We start from the raw sequence: 18,435 nt of genomic DNA, 5'->3' as shown, positions 1-18,435 counted from the left end.
TGCTGAGTGCGGCGTTAAACAACAATCAATCAACCAAGTCAAACCCCGCGACTTCCACATCAGTCTGCTTGGTGTTGAGAGAGGCAAAGTCACTTTAACGAGGATGAGAACCAAGGAGGTCGTACTTTTGAACTGGTTGTAAATGTGACTTGAATTCAAATTACAGTATTGTAAAAAGTCCCTCATATGAACAGTTGGATGATAAATGTGCTAGCCCTGACAGGCCAGGATTAATCGCGAAGGTAAATTGGTCTCAGAAAAACCTACAGGCTATCATGAAATTAAGCCAAGGTTTTTCCACAATTGAAGTGAAAATAAAGAACCCTTTATTTGACCGTTAATCCACCCACAATCCATGCTCGATCTTTTTTGTTAAGAATTGTAATTATGTCACGACGTGGCATGAAATCCTTAAATGATGCAGGTTGATGAAAACCAACAGCTGACAGGCCGAGTACCATAATTGGAGTCTGGACTTCTTACCACTAATCGGCAGATCCTTCAACAAAGGGACACAACTCTGCAATATCACGACGAGGGACACCAGAAATGGGCTTCACACACTGTACCCATGTGAGGATCGACCCCGGGCTTTTGCCATAAGGAGCTAGTGCTTTAACGACTAGGCTACCCAACCACCGGAAAGACTAATAATCATAATCGCGGTGAACATGGAACTCGAACCCACGATCAGCGGATTCAGGCATCCAAGGTTCATTGATGTGGACGTGACGGCCAAAATGTTATCAATACCGCATTCGACGTAATAAGCGTCCCGCTCTAATAAGCGCCCACGGCGATATTTGCTAATATATTTGCCAGTGAACAATCCCAATTAGCACCCCTTCTGATTGATCAATGTACACAAGACTCTTTTATTCGCGTAAAATATGCACTCATGTGTTCTATGCACATTTAATTATTGGCAATTAAATTCTGGATAAATATATTTGTTGTACATAAACATTTCAGGCTGTCAGCATAAACCACGAAATTTATCTTTTAACTGTTTTTTTTTAACTAATATAATATTCTTATAAGAGCCCCCTTTTTCTTATTTTGAGAACGCCCTGGGCGTTTATTACATCGAATACGGTAATATAAATTACACATGTATCTTGTAGGAATGTGCAAAACACCAGCTTGTGAATATCTGGTCTATCATCAGTGCAGATTCACAATTGAACTTCCTAGTTGGTGGTCATGCTGTCTGAATTTACACCAAAGCGGTTCTCCTCGTGTCTATCAAAACATATTTTGATAAGAAACAACAACAACAACAACAACAACAACAATAGCAACAACAACAACATCCATACTGCGCATCCACATATTCACATTCTCACTCGTCCAGACTCGATTATTTACAGACCGCCTTCATATTTCTGGAATATTGCTGAGTGCGGCGTTAAACAACAAGCAAACAAACAATTAAACATATTCACCTACAGTAAATAAAACAATTAACCCACTTAATATTCAACTGAATTTACAGCTTGACAAAATATGATCAATATCATATATATGTTAATTATTTTAACGACCCCCTATTATATGACAATGCGATAAGTACATTATAAACAGGTGTTCGGCAACCGGATACAGAAGTCCTGCACAGAATACACCCGACACCACAGAGAACTTCCAGGTCACGGTGACCTGTACACTGAACACATCAACAACAATACGTGTATCTATTTATTGATTCCCTACTCAATACACGCTTAATCAAACACTCACACATATACTCGGAGTTTTGCACCAATCTAATTGTAATCGTCAGCTCGATATACAATGTAACAGTGGCGTTGGCGTCGTGGTGCGGGAGTGATGGTCGATGCTATTGGCGGTGGCACTGATGGACGAGGGGACCAGATAGCCTCTGACAGTATCGACCTTCTCCCACTACTCACTGTTCTCGCATAAAACTGTAATCGAAGTTTAGTTACAGTTGCGTATTCGAGTTGGTAAGAATGTTGTACTAATGACGTTAATAAGTAATTACCACTCAATGTAAGTAAAGATTATCCACTCACCTTAATATGGAAGTACAACGATCTGGTTTTATCGACGGCACGCCTATGGTATTTTAACAATAGAGACAATGGTTTATGCAATGTGATTCAATAACGTAATTAAATAACATAGGTTTGTACTCGTTCTTCCTTCATCCATGGAGATTTCATGACGATCGATGGCGTGTTAACTACCACTATAGTATTGTACTACTCTATAACATATTGTGATACTTAAGTAATATTGGTATATGGTTCAATAAATACTTTTACCTCCGGGCAAACGAAAGTATACAGCCATATTTGATGGTGGCTATAAATGAGTGAGTGAGTTTGGTTTTACGCCGCTTTTAGCAATATTCCAGAAATATCACGGCGGGGGACACCTGAAATGGGCTTCACACATTGTACCCATGTCGGGATTCGTACCCGGGTCTTCGGCGTGACGAGCGAACGCTTTAACCACTAGGCTACCCCACCGCCCCCGGCTATAAATGAAGCAAACAAGAAATGATTATTCGGTGGTGATGTATTTCATATCGGGTAACATAATTATGTTTTGAATCTTAAGTTTGCAGTGTTTAGCGACTGCTTCCAGCCTATTAATGTTTTAACAATTTTGTATTTTTTTTGGTCAAATTAAATTTTCAAGTGTATATTTGGAGATCAAAGACTTCACGCATAAACACCTTCAATGCATCGGTCAAAATAAATTATATAATTCTGTCGGGATAGAGACACAATATCATCTTTATCATTTTTTATCAGAAAATATGATTATATATAGCAGCAAGAACAGGCATAAATGCACATCACTCTGTGGCTGACGGATAACTCACTGTTTATTCACTAAGGTAAGAAACGTTACTATTAATTGTTCCACTACTAAGTTGCATATATTCGTATCACTACTCCAGCAATATTAAACAATCAGTCAGTATAAGAGGGGGGCATTATGTTTCTAGGTTTGTCAGCACCGTACCCGTGTATGGGTTTCACCGAAGTGGTAAACGTCTGAGACCTGCATCACTTCGGGTTTCCCCCCACATTAAGCTGATACGCCGTGATATAACTGGAATACTGTTAAAAGCGGCGTTAAATCCAACTCACTCACTCCATCTGTTAATCAGATGAACAGTCGACTTGATATGTATCCTCAAGGTAATAACAACAATGATATAACAGGTTAACCACCTGTACGTTCATACTTAAGATAAGTATGTTACGTCTAATGTTAATGTCAAAAGGGCAATAACTGTCACCCGTTCGATGAGCCATGAACGGAATATCGGCAAGCACTCAGAGGTTGCCATATTCGAAAATGTCCATGCACGTGACTATCACATGACACAACATATCATGGTTGTAATCACGGCCCTTATTAACATAAATAACTAAAGCTTTTCATCCAACACTTAATGATTGCTTCCACTGCAGAGCCAGTCTCTCTCACACACAAGCCACTAATTACTAGATTTAAAATGAGCACCAGAAAAAACAAACAAATCTCTTATTCGTCTCCATATTATTGTGTTCCTTATATTTTTTTTATACAGTCTTGCTTTTGATGGGAACACCTGTACCACATGATATGTGATGACCCAACGAAGACCACCTTGGTATCTGAGTGAGTGAGTGGTCGAATGTAACAAATGTTAACTTTTGGATAACGCTTTCTTGGTAAAGAACAGATCCTCGTACCTTTTTGGGTTGATTCCGGTCCGGGATTCGAACCCACACCGCCAGAGCAAGGCACCTAATCGCCAGAACACAAAGTGCCAATTTTCACTTGTCAGTGTGTGAGTGAGTGAGTGAGTGAGTATGGTTTTACGCCGCTTTTAGCAACATTCCAGCAATATCACGGCGGGGAACACCAGAAATGGGCTTCACACATTGTACCCATGTCAGGAATCGAACCCCGGTCTTTAACCACTAGGCCACCCGACCGCTACTCTACCGACATTTAGAACTTCGATAATACCCACGAGCACGGGTATGGTGCTGACAAACCAAAAAACATAATCGGGGCGAAAACCGAGATTCTAACCCACAATCATAGGTTTCTGGCGTGCCCAAGGGACGCAACTCTGCAGAGCGAATCGCGGAACCATAGACGACTGGGCCACTCGTGCCCCCCTCACCAAAAGTTCAGTTGTGTTAAGAACATGAGATTTAAAGGCATGACATGACTTTGCAAGAATTATTATTTTCCTAACATTCCTATCCACCTTAACCTCACTAAAGCACAAGTATATCTTCAATACTCAAAGAAAACAAGAGACAGGTTTGAGTAATGTATTTCCAAATGAACACAATATAATAAGGGGAACAAATATGTTTAGGATCGTAAATAGTTTGGGTGAAAGTCTCCACTACAAAATAAAATTGATAAAATAATCATGATCCCTAACTGTTTAGTTCAGTATATATACCAACATATATCCAACGCCATGTTGTAATAACTACAGTGTGCATAACTAACGGACATGACGACAATAGACCTGTCGACGTACCTTTTAACCTATTACAGTCGTACAGGCGCCGGCGTTAAGTGATGCAGCGATTCTAAATGGTGGAATATGACACTTATCGATTCCATAGAATGAAACTAACCGATGACTTCAGGTGGAGCGTTACACCACGATAACAGTCAGTTCATCGGAGATTATTTAATGGCGTGCGCCCCTCCCAGTGAAGGGCCAGGCCGCTTTATTCGCGAAGCGATAGCGTCCGAGCAGATTTTGGGAATATGATCCAAATAATTTCAAATACCAATTTCTTTGCAAATTCCTTCCTCATGTAACTGAGGATATTAAGTTATGGTTAAACCACGACCCCCATCTTTTTACCGCGTTCTAGGGAAAAGGCCCGGGGGCCAGAGGGCTTTTCTCGAGTTCGAAGTTGTATATTACAACTCAAGAGGAGGAATGTTTTAATTGACTTATGAACCATCTAAATACAAGAAATACCAGATGGAATATTAAACCATCGGGATATATTACAGTGACACAATACAGAAGTCGCGGTATAAAACGAATTCGACGAAAGCGGGCGAGAGAAAGACCACGTGCAGCATGCAGACAACTGAAGTAATTGACATGTCAGACTGAACACCCTTTCAATAATCTACTAAAGTAAAATAATCTTGATAGTTAAATTGTCAAAATGAACATAAGATGCATATTAGATCGTGTTCATATATTTGTGGTGATGTTACACTTTTCAGTTAAGTTAGAAAGTTTTCAGGCATGGATACAGGCAACTGAGTTTGGAGGCTTTCCACTCTTTGAAGAAACCTTTAAACCTACAAGATGACGTCACTAAGGTTTATAAATCTTGTATGAACCTTTGCTCGTATGGAGGGGAGGTGTGTCAGCCATCTATTTTGTAAGGAGTCAACTAGATTCCACCACCGTAACGCTAAACCTTCTGAGAACAGAACCTAATGTCGCCATCTCAACCTAATGTCACCATCTCAACCTAATGTCACCATCTCAACCAAATGTCACCATCTCGACCTAATGTAACCATTTCAACCTAAGGTCACCATCTCAACCTAAAGTCACATCTCAACCTAATGTCACATCTCAACCTAATGTCATCATCTCAACCTAATGTCACCATCTCAACCTAATGTCATCATCCCAACCTAATGTCACCATCTCAACCTAATGTCATCACCTCAACCTAATGTCACCATCTCAACCTAATGTCACATCTCAACCTAATGTCACATCTCAACCTAATGTCACATCTCAACCTAATGTCACCATCTCAACCTAATGTCACATCTCAACCTAATGTCACATCTCAACCTAATGTCATCATCTCAACCTAATGTCACCATCTCAACCTAATGTCACATCTCAACCTAATGTCACATCTCAACCTAATGTCACCATCTCAACCTAATGTCACATCTCAACCTAATGTCACATCTCAACCTAATGTCACCATCTCAACCTAATGTCACCATCTCAACCTAATGTCACATCTCATCCTAATGTCACATCTCAACCTAATGTCATCATCTCATCCTAATGTCACCATTTCAACCTAATGTCATCACTTCAGCCTGAAACATGACATAACACAGAACTCAATGTTACCGTCTCACCCAACATCCCAATGTCACTATCCCAACCAACACCCTGATGTCACCATCTCAACCAACAAACCGCTATGTGAACCCACACCCCAATGTCACCATCCAAACCCACCATTTAATGTCACCACCCAAACCCACCATTTAATGTCAACATCCACACCCACAATTTAATGTCAACATCCAAACCCACAATTTAATGCCAACATCCAAACCCACCACTTAATGTAAAATTCTCAATCCACCATTTAATGTCACCATCTGAACCCACCAGCCAATGTCACCATGTGAACCCACAAAGCAATGTCACCATCTCGACCAACATCCCAATGTCACCATCTAAATCTACCATTTAATGTCACCATCTCAACCTGCAAACCAATGTCACCATTGGAACCAACAATCCAATGTCCCCATTGGAACCAACAATCCAATGTCACCATCTCAACCAACATACCAATGTCACCATCTCAACCAACAAGCCAATGTCACCATCTCAACCAACAAACCAATGTCACCATCTGAACCAACAAGCCAATGTCACCATCTCAACCAACAAACCAATGTCACCATCTGAACCAACAAACCAATGTCACCATCTCAACCAACAAACCAATGTCACCATCTGAACCAACAAACCAATGTTACCATCGGAATAAACAAACCAATGTCACCATCTCAACAAACAAACCACTGTCACCATCTGAACCAACAATCCAATGTCACCATCTGAACAAACACTCCAATGTCACCATCTGAACCAACAAATCACTGTCACCATCTGAACCAACAAACCACTGTCACCATCTGAATCAACAAACCAATGTCACCATCTGAACCAACAAACCAATGTTACCATCGGAATAAACAAACCAATGTCACCATCTCAACAAACAAACCACTGTCACCATCTGAACCAACAATCCAATGTCACCCTCTGAACCCACCATCTAAAGTTATCATCTGAACCAACAAACCAATGTCACCATCTCAACCAACAAACCAATGTCACATCTGAACCAACAAACCACTGTCACCATCTGAACCAACCATCTAAAGTCATCATCTGAACCAACAAACCACTGTCACCATCTCAACCAACAAACCAATGTCACCATCTGAACCAACAATCCAACGTCGCCATCTGAACCAACAATCCAATGTCACCATCTGAACCCACCATCTAAAGTCATCATCTGAACCAACAAACCAATGTCACCATATGAACCAACAAACCAATGTCACATCTGAACCAACAAACCACTGTCAACATCTGAACCAACCATCTAAAGTCATCATCTGAACCAACAATCCAACGTCACCATCTGAACCAACAAACTAATGTCACCATCTGAACCAACAATCCAATGTCATCATCTGAACCAACAAACCAATGTCACCATCTGAACTAACAAACCACTGTCAACATCTGAACCAACCATCTAAAGTCATCATCTGAACCAACAATCCAATGTCAACATCTGAACCAACAAACCAATGTCAACATCTGAACCAACAAACCACTGTCACCATCTGAACCAACAAACCACTGTCATCATCTGAACCAACAAACCACTGTCAACATCTGAACCAACAATCCAACGTCACCATCTGAACCAACAATCCAATGTCACCATCTGAACCCACCATCTAAAGTCATCATCTGAACCAACAAACCAATGTCACCATCTGAACCAACAATCCAATGTCACCATCTGAACCCACAATCCAATGTCACCATCTGAACCCACAATCCAATGTCACCATCTGAACCCACACTCCAATGTTTTCCCAAGCCCACCATCAACCGTCAGTGAATGGCCCCCATGCATGGACCACACCTTGTGTATGTAGGGCAATACGTCACCTGAGCGTGCTTCAAGGTATGAAAATCAAGTTATCCCGATACACGGGCCATGGTAATTGTGCACGCTAATGGGAAGACCTATATATCTGACCGTTATGTGACACCGAGTAGCTGCAATCGCATAACCCGATCATCAATAACCTAGAAACAAAACTACCCACGCCGATTGATTCGTGTTAAAAAATCGTCAGCCGTGTACGACAGCTGTCATGCAACAGACAGGCGTGTTTGGCAAAAAAATACCAGACAGAAAACATTATATTCTGCAGGCAATAGTGACGTAACACGTCGTATATTCGACGCACTTGTGACTATCATGATTCCTACATACAACGATCTGCGAAGGAACAAGAGAATGAATGTGATTCCCCGCTCCTCCCTGGTAAATAGTTGAGTGTGAACCAGACAAGCAGTGGTGGACGGCATTGGGTACGATGTGACACTAGCAGCCAGATCATGCATCATAACCACGTGACCCTTATTGACCTGCTCTTACGCTGAGTGAGTGAGTGGGTGGGTGAGTGAGTGAGTGAGTAAGTGGGTGTGTGGGTGAGTGAGTGAGTGAGTGAGTGAGTGAGTGAGTGAGTGAGTGAGTGAGTGAATGAGTGAGTGAGTGAGTGAGTGAGTGGGTGGGTGGGTGGATGAGTGAGTGAGTGAGTGAGTGAGTGAGTGAGTGAGTGAGTGAGTGAGTGAATGAGTGAGTGAGTGAGTGAGTGAGTGAGTGAGTGAGTGGGGTGAGTGAGTGAATGAGTGAGTGAGTGAGTGAGTGAGTGAGTGGGTGGGTGGGTGGATGAGTGAGTGAGTGAGTGAGTGAGTGAGTGAGTGAGAGGGTAGGTGAGTGAGTGAGTGAGTGAGTGGGTGTGTGGGTGGGTGGAGTGAGTGAGTGAGTGAGTGAATGGGTGGGTTGGTGGGGTGAGTGAGTGAGTGAGTGAGTGAGAGGGTAGGTGGGTGGGTGAGTGAGTGAGTGAGTGAGTGAGTGAGTGGGTGAGAGGGTAGGTGGGTGGGTATGTGAGTGAGTGAGTGAGTGAGTGAGTGCATTCCCACTGATGGAGACATGAATATTACACAAAGAACCACTGATAACTAATGCTTTACGCTTTGTGTCACGCGGTAACTTTTAGCCACTACTCCAGTGCCACACACAGTGCTACAATATAACCACATCCTACAAACAAACAAATAAACAAACCACTCATTCGATCAGAAAATGTTAATTGCTTCTCCCGCAGCTCCCTTTACTAAGGAACACTTTTGGCTTTTCTCCCACAATAAGCTGACACGTCGTGACATAACAGTTTAAAGCGGAGATAAACTCACTCACTCACTCACTCATATCGGTCAGTGGCAAACGGTGCCCTGTACAGGACAACACCTTGCATGATGCGAGACGTGCGACCGCCAACTCGCACAATGACAATACAAGGTTAAAGCAAATTGATATAATATACGCTAATGGGGAGACTTAGTTGATCGTTACGTGACACGAGCATCCTGCATCCGAATATTCCCGTCATCAATAACACAGCAACTAGACTACCACGCTGGCACATTTGCACATACATCCCATATATAATTAATTATATACCCGCATGACACGGCATGCATATTCTTCCATAACAGTACACATGTAGGGATATCATGCATTATATGTTCTTTGGTGAGAAAAGAGATAAAAAGTATAAAATCACTCTTGCAGGCATTTGTGCCAAATATTATTGTGAAGTGTCATAGATTTTTGTGCAAAATAATATTTTTTAAAGACAAGTGAGACTCCGGTCCGTATATGTTCACTATTCGCACATACGGAATCTACATGGCAGCAATTCCCGAAGATCCGAAGAAAGATCGGATCGATTAATTTATGACGGAACGAGGAAATGGCAAAATTCGGGGAAAGTAAAGTGGATCAGGATTCTTCAGAACAGATGGGCGGAATTGTATCAACAAACGTTCCTAATCCTGACAATGGACAAAGCAATTTACCATGCCTCCATGTCAGAATGATGAGATCTGATCGGTCAACGTGATCTTGATAAAATACAATATATCCTCCCTTTGAGGGAAAGAAATTTCTAAGCGGGAGAATAAATCCCCTATACCCCGCCACGAACAAAACAGGCTGTACTTGGATTTCCGAGAGGCAGAATAAATCCTTCTACCCCGCTTCGAAGCAAAACGCCTCACGCTTTTTCCGAGTCAATGATAGTTACGTGACACAGCACAATTTAAGCTCAACTCAACCAAACAGCAGTTTCAGGTCTGTTTTGCATTTGTTTTATTTTTTTTACAATGTCATATTAAAACATGTCGGTAAGGGTCGACGTATAAAACCTAACGCGGGACGCTTAATAAATGTACCCTGAGTGATCCTGCCACAACCTATAGTACTCGAGACCCCCTCCCATGTACCACTATACGTAATACATTGTCAACCACCCAGTGAATTTGAGAACAGGATACAGACAGATCCCCAATATCACACAGTTGTTATGAGAGATGACTTAAATAATTAATAGACTCGAGTGGCTCCGGTGTGTGACCTGGTTGATTACTTGTCGCCGCACTGGTTTTCCTGAAATCCGACCTTAGTCCGCCGTGATATTAATTACTATTTACCATTGTATCTCATCACAGTTGCCGGTTATCACTTCAAAGACCACCTCCGTGTCCTAGTGGGAGAGCGTCTGCGTCATAGCAAGAGACGTTAAACTGGTTGTACTTGTTGTTACCCTGCCTGGCGCCCGGCATTATAGGACTAAAACAAGGACTGGTCGGCTCGGAGTCAGTATGCTGTGTCTGAGAGAGGTATTCATGTTATACGGCGGCATGGTATCTTAGTAGGCTAGCATTATGAAATCGGTATTAGTCCGGACTAGTACAAGCAGCCACACACCCTCCCCCCACTCACCATCCCATCCACACAAACACACGACTGTACGCCTTGAATTAGTAAACACGAAATCTAAAGGAACACAATTAATTGTGCAGCTTCACGTTTCTTACTCGTGCCAGGATCTCATGATCAAAGGTTCGAAATGTGGACTCCCTCTAATTGGGGTCATGCCATGGCACCATACCTGTACTAGAAAGTGTCGCCGAAGTGATAAGCATCTTAAACCTGTGACCTTCGACCTTTCCCCTGACACGCAATGGCAAGTTCAATAAATAGAAGCATTAATGAAAGCAACAAGCCATTTCCATTATTGCCAAGAGTACGATTCCGACTGCAACATGATCATGTGTATATGGATCTCTGTCAACTAATGATGATGCCAAGTGTTCGCGAAAATGGGGACTTATCCTCCCTGACCGGTGGAGCCCGTCATAAACACATGCAAAGGCAAGGCAAAATTCACCTAAAAAACACGGGACCATTTGGTACAAGTAAAAAAACGGGCATCATTTTGTCACCGATGAATCAAATGTGGAAATGTCCTCAACATGTCTACCATCAAACATTTTGAAAGCTCACTCACACTTTACAGACATGAAGCCCCATTGTCGCCGAATGGCTGAGCAAAACGCGACACATTATGAGGAAACAGTAAAAGATTATTCTTCTAAAACCGAGAGGTTCACCAATCACCGAACGTCTCCACAACTTTCCCTAAGGCACCAAAGATGGCACATCACCAAATAGAACATTCTCACACTCTCACACGTCCAAACGCACCTCCCTTAATGAAATATCTTGTCCACCAGCAGCACCGACCCGTCCATGGAGATTTGCTCTGACAAGCTATTACACATCACCGTGAGTCTCCAACTGTCGCCAGATCGTGTTTAGAGGCATGGGGAAATGCGATAACGCTCAGCTAATGTTATTATGTGCAAATTTGCTGTTCAATGGTGATCATTATCGCCCCAGTTGTGTTAGGCTTACACAGCAAGAATCCTGCACAATTGTCGTCATCAATATCGCTCCCTCTAATCCAACATTGAATCGTGTTACTTACACTCCAGAAGTTGCTAGCCTCCCTCCACAACGGAGCGACGAGTATGGGTCCCGGCTCGTCGATATATTGCCAATATTTGTATGTTAGGATTGCAATCAGAATCTCGGCAATCACTGGTATTGATAGCGAGGGCCGTTATCATGTACTGTTATGAGCGCCCTATCGGTGTAGTTGAGTGGATTCCCATGCTGACCCAGGACATCAAGTTGCTGTGGCCAAACAATGTATATTGAGGAATAAATGTTAGGTTCAATAACCTCTGATTGGTTAAACAGCCAAATTATTTCAGGATTGATTGGTCGGAGTAGATGTTCCCTGATTGGTCAAATAATTTCATTATAGTAGTATCAGTTGTGTTGACAGGAATAATAGTGAGTGAGTGGGTGAGTTGGGTTTAACGCCGCTTTTAACAGTATTCCAGTTTTATCGCGGCGTGTCAGCTTAATGTGGGAGGAAAGCCCGAAGAGATGCAGGTCTCAGACGTTTACCTCTTCGGTGAAACCCACGAGCACGGGTATGGTGCTGACAAACCTAGAAACATAATTGGGGCGAACCGGGATTCGAACCCACAATCATAGGTTCCTGGCGTGCCCAAGGGACGCAACTCTGCATAGTGAATCGCGGCGCCGCCCGTGCCCCCTGACAGGAATAATAAGCGAATGTGAAGGACAGGCGGGTGAACTGGGTTTACATTCTAGACAGATTATTCAGTTATATCGTGGCAGTCCGTATTATTTATTATCAATAATTAAATATGTGTTATGCATTAAGCATGTTACAACAGTATATCAAGGTGAGATTCAACTAGTCTGGATCATGGGTTAGAATCCCTTGGGGATGACTCATTTTGACCCCGAATCCCCTCAAGGATGTTCAGTAGACAGAAATATGATCTAGTCAAGAATGGACATTGACAAGTGGTTCAAAAAAAGTTCAAAAAGTTAGAGTCAGTATGAATATATATATAGGATAAAGAGAATAGGGTTTGAACTTGAGTGCAGAAAACGGACCTCTTACAGATAATATCATCATCTCATCTTACTAACCCACAACCCCATGTCCCCACCTCAACCAACATCACGATGTCACCATCTCAACCAGTATCACGATGTCACCATCTCAACCAGTATCACGATGTCACCATCTCAACCAACATCGCGATGTCACCATCTTAACCAACATCACGATGTCACCATCTCAACCAACATCGCGATGTCACCATGTCAACCAGTATCACGATGTCACCATCTCAACCAACATCACGATGTCCCCACCTCAACCAACATCACGATGTCACCATCTCAACCAGTATCACGATGTCACCATCTCAACCAGTATCACGATGTCACCATCTCAACCAACATCACGATGTCACCATCTCAACCAACATCACGATGTCACCATCTCAACCAACATCACGATGTCCCCATCTCAACCAACATCACGATGTCACCATCTCAACCAACATCGCGATGTCACCATCTCAGCCAACATCACGATGTCACCATCTCAGCCAACATCACGATGTCACCATCTCAACCAACATCACGATGTTACCATCTCAACCAACATCACGATGTCACCATCTCAGCCAACATCACGATGTCACCATCTCAGCCAACATCACGATCTCACCATCTCAACCAACATCGCGATATCACCATCTCAGCCAACATCACGATCTCACCACCTCAACCATCATCGCGATGTCCCCATCTCAGTCAACATCACGATGTCACCATCTCAACCAACATCGCGATGTCCCCATCTCAGTCAACATCACGATATCACCATCTCAACCAACATCGCGATGTCACCATCTCAGCCAACATCACGATCTCACCATCTCAACCAACATCGCGATATCACCATCTCAGCCAACATCACGATCTCACCATCTCAACCAACATCACGATGTCACCATCTCAGCCAACATCACGATCTCACCATCTCAACCAACATCACGATGTCACCATCTCAGCCAACATCACGATCTCACCATCTCAACCAACATCACGATGTCACCATCTCAACCAACATCTCGATATCAACATCTCAACCAACATCGTGATGTCACCATCTCAGCCAACATCACGATCTCACCATCTCAACCAACATCACGATATCACCATCTCAACCGACATCTCTATATCACCATCTCAACCAACATCGCGATGTCACCATCTCAACCAACATCACGATGTCACCATCTCAACCAACATCTCGATATCAACATCTCAACCAACATCGCGATGTCACCATCTCAGCCAACAGCACGATGTCACCATCTCAACCAACATCTCGATATCAACATCTCAACCAACATCACGATCTCACCATCTCAACCAACATCGCGATGTCCCCATCTCAGTCAACATCACGATCTCACCATCTCAACCAACATCGCGATGTCACCATCTCAGCCAACATCACGATCTCACTATCTCAACCAACATCACGATGTCACCATCTCAACCAACATCTCGATATCAACATCTCAACCAACATCGCGATGTCCCCATCTCAGTCAACATCACGATCTCACCATCTCAACCAACATCACGATGTCACCATCTCAACCAACATCTCGATATCAACATCTCAACCAACATCGTGATGTCACCATCTCAGCCAACATCACGATCTCACCATCTCAACCAACATCACGATATCACCATCTCAACCGACATCTCTATATCACCATCTCAACCAACATCGCGATGTCACCATCTCAACCAACATCACGATGTCACCATCTCAACCAACATCTCGATATCAACATCTCAACCAACATCGCGATGTCACCATCTCAGCCAACAGCACGATGTCACCATCTCAACCAACATCTCGATATCAACATCTCAACCAACATCACGATCTCACCATCTCAACCAACATCGCGATGTCCCCATCTCAGTCAACATCACGATCTCACCATCTCAACCAACATCGCGATGTCACCATCTCAGCCAACATCACGATCTCACTATCTCAACCAACATCACGATGTCACCATCTCAGCCAACATCACGATCTCACCATCTCAACCGACATCACGATGTCACCATCTCAGCCAACATCGCGATGTCACCATCTCAGCCAACATCACGATGTCACCATCTCAACCAACATCACGATCTCACCATCTCAACCAACATCACGATGTCACCATCTCAACCAACATCACGATCTCACTATCTCAACCAACATCACGATGTCACCATCTCAGCCAACATCACGATCTCACCATCTCAACCAACATCACGATGTCACCATCTCAACCAACATCACGATGTCACCATCTCAACCAACATAACGGTGTTACCATCACAATCAACATCACGATGTCACCATCTCAACCAACATCTCGATATCAACATCTCAACCAACATCGCGATGTCCCCATCTCAGTCAACATCACGATCTCACCATCTCAACCAACATATCGATGTCACCATCTCAACCAACATCTCGATATCAACATTTCAACCAACATCGCGATGTCACCATCTCAGCCAACATCACGATCTCACCATCTCAACCAACATCACGATGTCACCATCTCAACCAACATCTCGATATCAACATCTCAACCAACATCGCGATGTCACTATCTCAACCAACAGCACGATGTCACCATCTCAACCAACATCACGATGTCACCATCTCAACCAACATAACGGTTTTACCATCTCAGCCAACATCAAGATGTCACCATCTCAACCAACATAACGGTGTTACCATCACAATCAACATCACGATGTCACCATCTCAACCAACATCCTAATGTCACCATATAACATTATATTCGTCTGGAGTGTGTTGAGTTGGAGCACACAAGTTGATGCTAGCCCAACCGGATCACCAGACATGTAAAAAAAAAGGATACATCTATTGTTATAACTGGAACATTCTTGAAATGATGGCACCTAGACCACCTGGCATCATCACTATTTGATATGGATTCATAAACTCATGCTTATGGTATCGTAGTATGGAAAGGGTTATCGGTTTTAGCAATAGGAAAAGCGACTAAAACACATGCTCAAATTCATAAGAAATAGGAAAAAATAGGCCTTAAATGGAGATCCATGAAGCAAATGTTATTTCTTGTATCGGTGGTACGTATTGCTAACTAGTCGAAGTATCAGAGCTTGCAATCACAGCGTCTGACACGCTGGCATGTTACATAGATTTTAATGGCACTTGACGAGAAGAAGCTTACTTGGACTAGATGTGGTTTGAAATAACCAGATATATCAGACCAAGGCACTGATATACGGAAGTAAACCACCATAAATGCCAACGACTGTCTGAATAGAAGCGCCATGCCAGGGCTCTAGGACAGATGAATGGACTATTCACATAGTTCAGAAGCGTAAGACACAATTACAGCGAGGTAGAGACCATGACGTTATTTTATATGGCCATAAAGGTACTGTCATTGCAGGGTTCGGTTGTTCAAGCTGCTGACGCCAGGGAAACCATTCGTCCCATTCAGTTCCAACCCTTCCCAGACGCATATCCACAGCTTCCGACTTTCAAGACTTTAAGGATGTGTCAGCTATAGAGTAGCAGCAGTGAGACCAGGGTGACATTAGTGTTGCGTAATATGAAATTTATACATGCCATGCTTAAGGTTGCAGGACTAGTCATACTAGCTTTTCTGAAGGCGAATGTCGCCAGGTGAAGTATGTGGTGAATGCGGGTACAGGAATTATAGTCGTAGAGTGTTCCTTGCAGAGCGTGGTGAAAACATCTTGCCTATTCTTTGTCTGTAAACGAGCGTCTGGATATAGTGAAGGGTGGGTGTTCGTTTTCAAATGAGTGGGATGGTCTCAGTGATATACTGCATGTTTTTCCAACGCTAAACCGAAAGGACGCAGACAAGGAATGGACAAATGTTTGTTCCGGATGAAGCAAAACTGTACCCACTCCACATCTGACCACGAACAGAGAGGCACATATGTCCAGAAGATTGTACAGCTAATATAGATACTGTGATTTCAAAACCAGAAACTTTGTCTGAACTATTCCTGTCATCACGTACCAGATTCATGTCACTTACAAGATCTGTGCCTCAAACGTGCGATTAAACCTTCATTCTGGGTATACTTAGTGAGAATTCAATGTACTTTTAGCCTCATCCCTGCCTAAAGCAAGTGTTTTAGTGTTTCGCATTGTGAGCTATACATTGCAACACATATTATATACGTTTTGTTGGACCTTATGACAAGACCTTTATATCTCGATTGACAATATACAGTGGTTGTCCTTTTCTAGTGGAAGTCTGCAGACAATGATATATTTGACTAAATAAGGATTTCAAATGCACAGGAAACTAGGTAAAACACGTCTCTTTGTATATACTGAATATGCCCATACTTAGTAAGAATAACGTTCTTCCGATTCATTTTGACATCCATAACGTAATTCATATTTTCCAATCGTGACCTTTCAAAGCAGCTCTGACGGAGATGATGTTTTAAACATTAACCGCTTTTAACGACAGCATTAGTTGATAGAGATTGGGGTCTGTGTCTCCCTTAGTCTAATTTATAGGAATGAAAGTCGTTTCAAATCAAAAACATTAATAACGAGCCAGGCAAACATTCTACAGTTGTCGTGAGAGACCTTAGCCCGGAGAACAGTGCAATCTAATAGGAACTGCATTTACCATAGTATGTCATTAGGAAACATCTTTAGTAGTGTTCTGCCATACCCCTAAAATACATATCCGCAAAATACCCTCAATAGTTTGTTGACAATGATTCCGTTAAAACTGTCTATTTCCAAGACAAAGTTACCGTTAATCCACAAAACATAGTAAACTCGTAGTTGCAGTCAGTTGGGTTCAATATAAGCTAGTTCTTATTAGTTAAATTATTCTGTAAAAAAATGTGACACGTATATAGTCTTCTCTTGCATACAGCGTAACCTGGTTATTCCAGAAAACCGCATTCCGGGCAGTTCTAGTATGAACAGCTACACCTACAAAAATGCCGTTGCTCGGGAACAATGATTCGCTTATCAGGAGATGTCACTGTGATGAATAAAAAGGCCAAAACCCTTTCCATAATAATAAAGACTCTCTGACACTCTCTGACCCTCCATAGTACGAGTCCGACTACGTCATGAGCATCTACACATGTGTATATATGTAAATATATAACGTCAAAGCTAGACAATAACCAGTCTCGATTATCCGCCGAGACAGATCCCTGTGACTTAAAAGGCAAAATAGCGGTGAAAAAATGATATGATTATATCACTAAAAATCAGCAATGACACCAGGCGTTCGTGAAAAGGGTAAGCATGTCCTGCCCTAACGGTAGCTCCCGCAAGTCACACAATTTGCATTAACAGTATTTTGGGGGCCTGACACCACCCAGGACCACTCCTACCATGTGACTGTAAACAGACCAGACAATCAGGTGATAGACCAGAAAACCCAGTAACATCACAACGCATTTATTGATTTTGTTGAAACTA

At 42.6% G+C, this 18,435-nt stretch overlaps 2 protein-coding genes across 6 annotated transcripts in view; one reads left to right on the top strand and one right to left on the bottom strand.

Moving 5' to 3' along the window:
* LOC139473958 (arrestin domain-containing protein 2-like) overlaps positions 1–18,435 on the bottom strand; it is a 142,141-nt gene that overhangs the window by 108,942 nt on the left and 14,764 nt on the right. The gene's annotated exons all lie outside the window — the stretch shown is intronic.
* LOC139475200 (serine-rich adhesin for platelets-like) lies at positions 13,234–15,675 on the top strand. Its single transcript, XM_071258453.1, has one exon. It carries the CDS (start codon positions 13,234–13,236, stop codon positions 15,673–15,675), a length of 2,442 nt encoding a protein of 813 aa, XP_071114554.1.

This window comes from Haliotis cracherodii, unplaced genomic scaffold (assembly GCF_022045235.1).
Source record: "Haliotis cracherodii isolate W230 unplaced genomic scaffold, xgHalCrac1.p SCAF_3, whole genome shotgun sequence".
Classification (NCBI taxonomy): domain Eukaryota; kingdom Metazoa; phylum Mollusca; class Gastropoda; order Lepetellida; family Haliotidae; genus Haliotis; species Haliotis cracherodii.
This window is presented reverse-complemented; position numbering and strand designations above follow the sequence as displayed.